General features: G+C 33.0%; 2 protein-coding genes and 1 long non-coding RNA gene across 3 annotated transcripts; all 3 read right to left on the minus strand.

The window, feature by feature from the left end:
* Nucleotides 1-888: 888 nt before the first annotated feature.
* Nucleotides 889-2,321, minus strand: LOC145107500 (uncharacterized). Its single transcript, XR_013707882.1, has 3 exons — nucleotides 2,220-2,321; nucleotides 1,220-2,129; nucleotides 889-1,107 (listed from the first exon to the last, which is right to left on the minus strand). It is a non-coding gene; the product is annotated as an uncharacterized LOC145107500 (long non-coding RNA).
* Nucleotides 2,322-2,408: 87 nt separating this feature from the next.
* Nucleotides 2,409-4,226, minus strand: LOC145124231 (callose synthase 2-like). Its single transcript, XM_079059498.1, has 4 exons — nucleotides 4,058-4,226; nucleotides 3,261-3,361; nucleotides 2,574-2,695; nucleotides 2,409-2,511 (listed from the first exon to the last, which is right to left on the minus strand). Exons 1-4 carry the CDS (start codon nucleotides 4,224-4,226, stop codon nucleotides 2,409-2,411), a joined length of 495 nt encoding a protein of 164 aa, XP_078915624.1.
* Nucleotides 4,227-5,005: 779 nt separating this feature from the next.
* LOC145124237 (putative receptor-like protein kinase At5g39000) lies at nucleotides 5,006-9,866 on the minus strand. The gene is made up of 5 exons (XM_079059507.1): nucleotides 9,714-9,866; nucleotides 6,819-6,937; nucleotides 6,651-6,777; nucleotides 6,015-6,107; nucleotides 5,006-5,647 (listed from the first exon to the last, which is right to left on the minus strand). The coding sequence occupies exons 1-5, from the start codon at nucleotides 9,864-9,866 to the stop codon at nucleotides 5,006-5,008; spliced, it is 1,134 nt and encodes a 377-aa protein (XP_078915633.1).
* Between the last annotated feature and the right edge of the window lie 241 nt (nucleotides 9,867-10,107).

The raw sequence follows: 10,107 nt of genomic DNA on the forward strand, positions 1-10,107 counted from the left end.
TCTCTCATTTATTGAGTTTGTGCATCCAATATGAATTTATAGCAGCAAAACTTCACATATAATCATAGAACCATTTCAATAACTTAACAACTCACAATCCTTAATTTAAGATTCTAGGGTTCATGGATAGATTTTTACCAAACATCAAATCCATCAAGTGAGTGATATAATTGAGCTTAGAACGATATACACCACTCAAGGAATGTTAAGAAAACAAAACCCTAAGCATCAAAACATGTTAAAATTGGATTTGAGATTATACTGAAAACCCTAACTAGAAAATGGAGTTTATAAGATGAGATTTATACCTCAAATGCACTCAATCCTTGTTGATGACTTCAATCTCTCACTTGAACTTCAAACTCTAACCCTAGAATTTTCATGTGGAACTCAAACTCGTCATTCCCTCATCCCCTTTCATCTTATGTTGATATATTGCACTTTAAGATAGAATTTGATGAGGAATTGCTTGATTCTTAACTAGGTCACCGTTTATTGCTTCATCACACCAAGGAAGAGGGAAATCTCATATTTGTTGTAGCAATTTTTGATACCGACACTGACTTTGTCAAATTCAAGCACCACTAGCTTCTACATGAATATCCCACATTGTGACAGCCTAATTATAATTAAGGAAACATTTCACAAACGGGTAATTTGATTTGGAGACAGAAACCATATATAATAATTAAATACGGAAGACAATCATCACATAAAAAGCCAAATATACAAAACTACACCACCAACCATGCCGACAAGAAATGTATCGTCATCAATATTGTTGAAGGGGTAAACACTATGCAGATCATGCGTTTCCACTTGTGATGTGAAATGTTTCATTTTAGATAAAAACACGTTTGATAATGAGAAAATTTTACGCAGGAGCTGTACAAGAAGAAAATAAAAGAAAACATAATTAAGCAACAACTAAAGAATCAAAATGAAGAAAAACAAGGAGAGAAGTCATCAATCAAGAAGATGATCATCTCATAAGGTGAGGTAAAATCTCTTGTTCCTGATCTAAATCCCTGAAGAACGACATTTGCAAGTCATGGAGGACGTGTCATCCTGAATAGTTGCTTCATCTTAGAGGACCTCATCTTCTAACTGATAATGAAGGATGTATCAGTAAATCATGCACTTCTACGTAGATAATATTATGTTCGCCTCAGAACATGTCCATATTGATGGAATTGATAAAAACGGTAGTGAAACTTACTTGAATTTTCATGGCCTCCTTAAGTTGGAATACAACCTCAGAAATCGCAGGTCGTTCTTCTCTGAGTTTCTTGCAAGCATTGATACGCAATAGCTGAAAACTTGTACAATGCTCTTGGCTTAATATCTTTCTTTATTCTATGATCAATAATCTTATCCAGCTCTCCATTTCTGTAGCAAGTTCGGGCCAAATGGTGGAGGAATGGCCGCTCATCATGGTAATTTATGACACACGCCAGCCTTCCACACAAAACTTCAAACAAAACCACACCGAAGGAATATACATCCGATTCTTTTGTTAAAAGACCTGTTATTTCGTATTGTGGGTCCCAATAACCATGCGTTCCAGCAAGGTTAGTGATCACTACGGTGTTACTTTGGTTTGCTAGTCCTATCCTAGCCAACCCAAAATCCTAAAGTTTTGCATTCCAAATCTCATCCAACAAAATATTCGCGCTTTTTATATCACGGTGTATTATTCTATGTTTTTCTGCCACATGATTATGAAGATAATCCAATGCAGAAGCAACACCAACACATATTTTGAGCAGTTGTGGCCATGAGAGTTCACATGACATAGCAGGGTCATGTAAATACTTGTCGAGGCTTCCACGGCGTACGTATTCATAAACCAAGATCATTTCTTTGTTAACATCACAAAACCCTATTAGGGTTATAATGTTTTCGTGCTGAAACTGTGAAAGCATTGTGAGCTCAGTGTGGAACTCCTTGTTACCTTGAAACCCGGTGACATCTAGCCGTTTTACAGCAACTAGCTGGTGTACATGATTTGCCCAGGTGAAAATTCCCTTGTAGACCCTTCCATATCCACCCTTCCCGATGCAATTTCTTTCGTTGAAGTCTTGGGTACAATCTTTTATAGCCTGGAAGGGGATTTTGGGGTGGTTTGGCTGCTTCACATACATGAGACATGATGTAGACTAATTAATAACAATATGCATATATACATGATTTAAATAAGAAACCTCTGGATGTCTTACCAGCGGTTGATGTGAAGTTTCAGTGTCAAGTGGATGGATATTATGAATATGCAGTGCTGCTTTCTCAGTGACCTGTTTGTGTAATTCCCATATCTATGCACACGTACATGGTAATAATTCGCAAAGATTGAATCAACAAATATAACGAATTGTCAAATGAATGTATTCAGTAACCAGTTCGTGTAATTCTCATACCTCAGGGTACACCTTACTCATAGGGCATACAGCCACCAAAACCTCATAATGAATAGCAGCAGTTTGATAAGCTTTTGTAAGACGGGTACGGACATTACTGTAAATTTCTGCAATCAGTATCAAAATGAAAAGAAGTCACATAACCATGAAGATGTTTACCTATCAGTTTTATCAGCATTTTGTAAGCCTTGAATGTACTTTTCACAATAATACTGATAAAAGGCCATAATTTCACGAGGATCGCTGCGTTTTTGTACTCCAATTAAAGTGGTTTCTTCTTCCTGAATAGAATACAAAGAGGGAGTTCAAAATTAAATCTATGAGAATTAATGTAATATGGGATGCAGTGGCACTGTTTTAATACCATACAAAAATTTGACCTCCTTGTTATAGACTAAACATAGGATCCTGTTATACAATTAATAAATTAATCTCTCTAACAACATAAAATTTTGTATTTCACTATTTTCTTCTCATCTTTAATCGTTTGAATGTTTTGTGTATGTCGATTCTTATCCCTAACGACATTAATTCCAATAATATATTTTCAATAGAAAAAAATAAACTTGTAAAAATAATATGTTTATAAATAAAATGATATAAACAAAAACTTTCATACAAATTGGAGGATTAAACTTGTAAATTTTATAGGTTAAAATTACAAATAAAAAAAGTCGGTGGTCTGCAAGGGAGCTACACAAAAAGTGACCCTAGTTTTGCAAAAGGTTTATAAGCTAACCCCACTTATGCAAAAATACTTCCAATATTTTCCACCATTATAGTGTTGATTTGTTAAAAAATAGTTATGAGAAATTGATGAAAGAAGGAAGAGAAGAGAACACATACCCTTCCTAGGCGAGGAAGCAGGAGAGACTTCAATTGAAGAACAGCATCATCATCAGGTGTTGGATCTAGCTTGTGAACTAGCTCAAAGGCATGGAACCGACCTGTTTTTGTTTATAAATAAGTTTTTAGTTGCCAAATAACTATCGGTCATTATAATGATGATAAAATAACTTTGTGAAAGCTTATATTATTATGATAGAGAGCTTTCTATGGCTCTTCTTACAAAGAGAAGATTTCTTGATGAAATGGTTTATATATACTAATGAGGTTTAATTGTACTCTAGGAAGGTGGACACTCACATATAGTAGACACTTCATTGCTATCAGTGGTGGTGAAATTTGCTAGGAAGTTCAAAGTTCAACCATAACATTTATACAATTAATTAATATTGGTTGTCATACAATTTATCAAATGAGATCACCATTTTTAATAATTATCACTAAACATGTCATTTGCAAGAATTCATTCCAAATCATATTTCTTTGAATCGCTGTAATGCCTTAATTAAATAAAATGACTTGGTTGTGGCTCTAGGCTCGTTACAAATAACAGGTGTTTTGTCTCAAATATTAGCATAACAAGAGTTTGGGCTTTATTTTATATTGGGTATTATGTTGGCCCATTAGCTAGGAAACCCTAATTAGTTATGTTTTTTCCTTTTCATTGTAATTGTACTTCTCATTTTGATAATAATACGAAACCCTAGCCGTTCTATGTCTTTTACTTGTTATATAGTTCATATCAAACATTTTCAAAACTTTTATCTTTATTGTGCTAATATGGAATGGGGACTTACAAAGGTAGGCAACCCTCGGATTGACCCACTCAATTTCATTGGCAACACGAAGAATAGGCCCAATCCGAACAAGAGATGGAGGGAGCATCTCATTGTCCAAAAATGCAATTCCATCTAAATTCCATCTGTTTGAGTCCCCAACAGCAGCTCTTTGTTGCTCATGAGCCATAGTTTCTTCAAATTCTTCTTACAGAATACCCCAAGTATATATATACAGTTGAACTGAATTCAGACATAAACCAAAGAGAAAGTTTAAACTTTGTAAAAAGACAAGATTAATACACCATATATCAAAAACGCCCTTTTCCCTAAAAAGACATTATCTATCCCCAGACAAACAGTGGACTACTCTCTTGGTAGTTAGGAACATCAGATGCTGATTGAACAGATCTGTTTCATCTGTTACGTTAATGGATGCAGTTTATTTCTAATTACAACCATAAGAAATCTAATTTCACCAAACATATCATATCAAAATTTTCAATATCGTTTTCATTAGTTAACATTCAAAGGATGAAAATCTTACAGTAGTTTAGTTTGTCTTCTTCGACAGGCTGAGTATTCGGGAGATAAAGATACGATCATGTAAATAATAGATGAAAATGACGATTATGAACTTATTAGAAAGTAACTGACAGCATCACACTTTCACAGCAACAAGCTTCTCATCAGTCATCATGATAGTGATCTAAATCCCTGAAGAACGACATTTGCAAGTCATGGAGGACATGTCATCCTGAATAATTACTTCATCTTAGAGGATCTCATCTTCTAACTGATAATAAATAAAAATAAGTGATGTATCAGTAAATCATGCACTTCTATGTAGATAATATTATGTTCGCCTTAGAACATGTCCATATTGATGGAATTGATAAAAATGGTAGTGAAACTTACGTGAATTTTCATGGCCTTCTTAAGTTGGAATACAACCTCAGAAAAAGCAGGTCATTCTTCTCGAGTTTCTTGCAAGCATTGATACGCAATAGCTGAAAACTTGAGCAATGTTCTTGGTTTAATATCTTTCTTTATTCTGTGATCAATAATCTTGTCTAGCTCTCCATTTCTGTAGCAAGTTCGGGCCAAATGGTGGAGGAATCGCCGCTCATCATGGTAATTCATGGCACATGCCAGCCTTCCACATAAAACTTCAAATAAAACCACACCGAAGGAATATACATCCGATTCTTTTGTTAAAAGACCTGTTCTTTCGTATTGTGGGTCGCAATAACCATGTGTGCCAGCAAGGTTAGTGATCACTACGGTGTTACTTTGGTTTGCTAGTCCTATCCTAGCCAACCCAAAATCCGAAAGTTTTGCATTCCAATTCTCATCCGACAAAATATTCGCGCTTTTTATATCACGGTGTATTATTCTATGTTTTTCTGCCACGTGATTATGAAGATAATCCAATGCAGAAGCAACACCAACACATATTTTGAGCAGTTGTGGCCATGAGAGTTCACATGACATAGCAGGGTCATGTAAATACTTGTCGAGGCTCCCATGGCTTGCATATTCATAAACCAGGATCATATCTTTGTTAACATCACAAAACCCTATTACGGTTATAATGTTTTCGTGCTGAAACTGTTAAAGCATTGTGAGCTCAGTGTGGAACTCCTTGTTACCTTGAAACCCGGTGACATCTAGCCGTTTTACAGCAACTAGCTGGTTTACATAATCCCCCCAGGTGAGGATTTCCTTGTAGACCCTTCCCTATGCACCCTTCCCGATGCAATTTCTTTCACTGAAGTCTTGGGTACAATCTTTTATAGCCTGGAAGGGGATTTTGGGGTGGTTTGGCTGCTTCATATACATGGGACATGATGTGGACTAATTAATATTAATGGACCATTATATATATATATATATATATATATATATATATATATATATATATATATATATATATATATATATATATATATATAAAACAAACATCTGGATGTCTTACCAGCGGTTGATCTGATGTTTCAGTGTCAAGTGGAAGGATATTATGAATATGCATTGCTTCTTTTTCAGTAACTTGTTTGTGTAATTCCCGTATCTATGGACAAGTAGACAGTAATAATTCACCAAGATTGCATCAACAAATATAAAGAATTGTCAAATTTATTTTTTGCTAGAAAAATACCTTGTATTTTTTTCATTTTTTCCTAACCCGCCCTTTTAGTCATTTTTTCCAAAAAAATTGTAAAATGTAAGGGTTTTTTTTCGAGAAAACTAAAAAAGTTCAGGGTTTATTTCGAAGCATCTAGAAGGTTGAGGGTTTTTTTTTCGGAAAAAAATGCAAAGTTGAGGGTTTTTCGGAAAAAAAACGTTAAAATATAGTCTTTTTCAGACAAAAAATAAATTTCAAGTTTAATCCAGAAAATAAAACACAAAATATATGGTTTTTTTTTAGTTGAACCCACTTTTTTTTGGAGAAAAATAACTAAAAGGGCAAGACTGGAAAAAATACAAGGCCTTTTTCATGATACAAATAAAGATAAGGTTTAATACAGAAAAAAACACAAAATATAAGGTTTTTTAATGAGATTAACGATTTATTAAATGAATTTCTTGAAAAAACAAAAATGTCCAACATTACCTCCTTTGCCACCTCAACTCCATCTATCAGATTGACAACCTTTGATACCTCAAAAAGAACACCAGCAGTTTGATAAGCTTTTGTAAGGCGGGTGTGGACACTCCTGTAAATTTCTGGATTCAGCATGCTGAAAATGAAAAGAAGCCACACAGCCATGAAGATGTTTACCTCTCAGTTTTATAAGCATTTTGCAAGCCTTCAATGTACTTTTCACAATAATACTGATAAAAGGCCAAAATTTCACTACCATCACTGCGTTTAAAACTAATTAAAATTGTTTCTCCTTCCTGAATAGAATACAAAGAGGGAGATCAAAATTAAATCTAATTAAAGTTGTTTCTCCTTCCTAAATAGAATACAAAGAGGGAGATCAAAATTAAATCTTTGAGAATTAATGTAATATGGGATGCAGTGGAACTATTTTAAAACCATACAAAAATTTGATCTACTTGTTGTAGACTAAACTTAAGATCCTGTTATATAATTAATAAATGAATCTCTCTAACAACATAAAGTATTTCACTATTTTCTTCTCATCTTTAATCGTTTGAATGTTGTGTGTATGTCCATTCTTATCCCTAACAACAGTAATTCCAATAATATATTTTCAATAGAAAAAAAATCAAGTAAATATGATATGGTTGCAAAAATAAAATGTTTATAAATAAAATGATATAAACAAAAGCTTTGATATAAAATGGAGGATTAAACTTGGAGATTTTAGGGAAATCTCCAGAAAAGTCCTAAAATTTTATTCCAATTTATGAAAAAATATCAAACTAAATTTTGTTTACAGAAAAACACTGAATACCGGCTAAAACTTCGAAAAATCCTTTTCTGCCGGTTTCGCAGATTTAGCCGGTATTCTGTCCTTTTTCGTTAGTTTGCTCAAAATTTTAGGACTTTCCCGTAAGTTACTCGATAACCAAAATATTTGGACTTTTCTGAAAATTATCATGGAATTAATAGATATTATAATTAACAAATCATTTATAAACATAACAAATATTTTTATTATAAAAAAAGGAAATACATTTGTTGCAAATAAATTGGTGGTCTAAGTACTTCTCTATAACTTGTTGAGCACTTCAAACTCTCTATGTTCCTTATATGTATCGTTGTGGGTATGATGGCGAGATGTACTCAGTGAGTGTTCATCTAATGTTCGTGTTCCTCTTATGTTGTTTAACCTAACTATCACCCGACATTCATACCTTACATGGTAACAACCATTGGCTAACACTCATCTATCCAAAGTGAAAAAGTGAACCATGGGTGATAGTTTTGTAGGATTAGGTGTTTAAGTCCATAACTATAATTTATATAAACTTTAATTGATAGTAGCACTGTCCTTTTGAGTTGCCCTCAAACCTAGCAATTGAAAATGATAGCTTTTAGAGAGAGATTGGTTTATTAATTTATTACTTGGTTAATGAATTAATTAGAAATTAAATAAATGATTTTTTTGATATACTATGAGAACAATATATTAATTAGAAATAGTAATATTTAATTAAGAATTAATCAGACATTAATTGGAATTAATTTTAGGATTAATTGGATTAATTAAAAGTATAGGAGTTGAAGTATAATGGTTCAATAGTTGAACAAGAGGCATCCTATAGCCTCACGCTTAATAGCAAGTAGACACTTATTGATTGTGTATTAATAAATATTATCAACTCTTGTATTTAATTGAAGAAACTTACATAGTACATTTCCCAATGACACCCACAATGATGCATAGGAGGAATATAGGGAGTTTGAAGTCGTTAGCAAACAATTAAGGAGTACCTAGTCGACCATTCTATTCATAAAAATTAGCAACAAATATATTTCATTTTTTTATAATAAAAAATATTTTTTATGTTTATTAATGATTTGTTAATAATAATATCCATTAATTCCATAGTAATTTTCAAAAATATCCCAATATTTTGGTTATCGAGTAATTTTCGGAAAAGTCCTAATATTTTGAGCAAACTAACGAAAAATGACAGAATACCGCTAAATCTATGAAACCGGCCAAAAAAGGGTTTTTCGATGTTTTAGCCGGTATTCTATGCTTTTCTGTAAACAAAATTTATTTCGGGACTTTTTCATAAATTGGACTATAATTTTAGGACTTTTCTGGAGATTTTCCTAGATTTTATAGGTTAAAATTACAAATACAAAAAGTCGGTTGTCTGCAAGGGAGCTACACAAAAAGTGATCCTGGTTTTGCAAAGGGCTTATAAACCAAACCCCATTTATGCAAAAAAAAAAAAAAAAACAAAAACAAAAACTCTCAATATTTTCCACCATCATAGGTTGATTTTTTAAAATATGGTTATGAGTAAATGATGAAAGAAGGAAGAGAAGAGAACACATACCCTTCCCAGGCGAGGAAGAAGGAGAGACTTTAATTGAAGAACAACATCATCATCAGGTGTTGGATCTAGTTTGTGAACTGTCTCAAAGGCATAGAACCGACCTGTTTATGTTTATAAATAAGTTTTTAGTTGCCAAATAACTATCGATCATTATAATGATGATAAAGTAACTTTGTCAAAGCTTATATTATTATGATAGAGAGCTTTCTATGGCTCTTCTTATAAAGAGAAGATTTCTTGATCAGTAGGCTGCTAAAGCCATAGCACACCCAAGTTAGAAAAAAAACATAGAAAAAAACTTAACACAGTGCCTTTAAAACGAATCAGTTAATTCTAGTCTTGGTTGCAACATAATATGCCAACCAAAATAATAAAAAGGTACTCAAATTAGCAACAACACTTACTGGGAAACAAAGGAGTTTAAAATCAATAGCAAGTATGAAAACAAATGTAAGAAGTAGCTAAACAGACTATTCTATGGTTCAAAACACCAGTGGCATCAACATGGACACTATGGAATGGAATATCATATTCCAATTCTATCAGAATCCATGAAGTGTAATTCTATTGCAGCCAATGATATATGATTGGGTCAAATCACGATGCATGTTGACATAAGAGGACTGATTACTGAGATATACGTAAAATTACTCAACTACCTGTAGCTTTAAGCAACAAATTAGGAACTTACTTTCCATAGAGCAAAACCAGTTGGATATCTTTTCCTAGAGTTAATTGTCACTGGCATGATTATCTTCCAACATCTGCCTAGAAATTCATCACTATTCAGGACACCAATAAACTGAAAAATACGCAACACCTTCAACTCTGTACGCACGTCCATTATAAACGGTCTATGATAGATGTAAACATCAATCAGAAATCAGAAGTATAATAAGTACTTTCATTTCATAGAATATTTTTGTTGGGTTTAATCTTGACAGGTTATTTTAGTTTAGTATTTAATTTAGTAATTGCATAAAACGTAGTAGGTCATGGGTTGAATGAGTCATATGGACCAAGTCTTTTGGGCCTTTTAGATCGGTAGTTAAGGTGCTAGAAAATAGTAAACGTGGGATTGTTTT

This window comes from Lactuca virosa, chromosome 1 (genome assembly GCF_052849685.1).
Source record: "Lactuca virosa cultivar CGN04683 chromosome 1, Lactuca_virosa_CGN04683_v6, whole genome shotgun sequence".
In the NCBI taxonomy this organism is placed as follows: domain Eukaryota; kingdom Viridiplantae; phylum Streptophyta; class Magnoliopsida; order Asterales; family Asteraceae; genus Lactuca; species Lactuca virosa.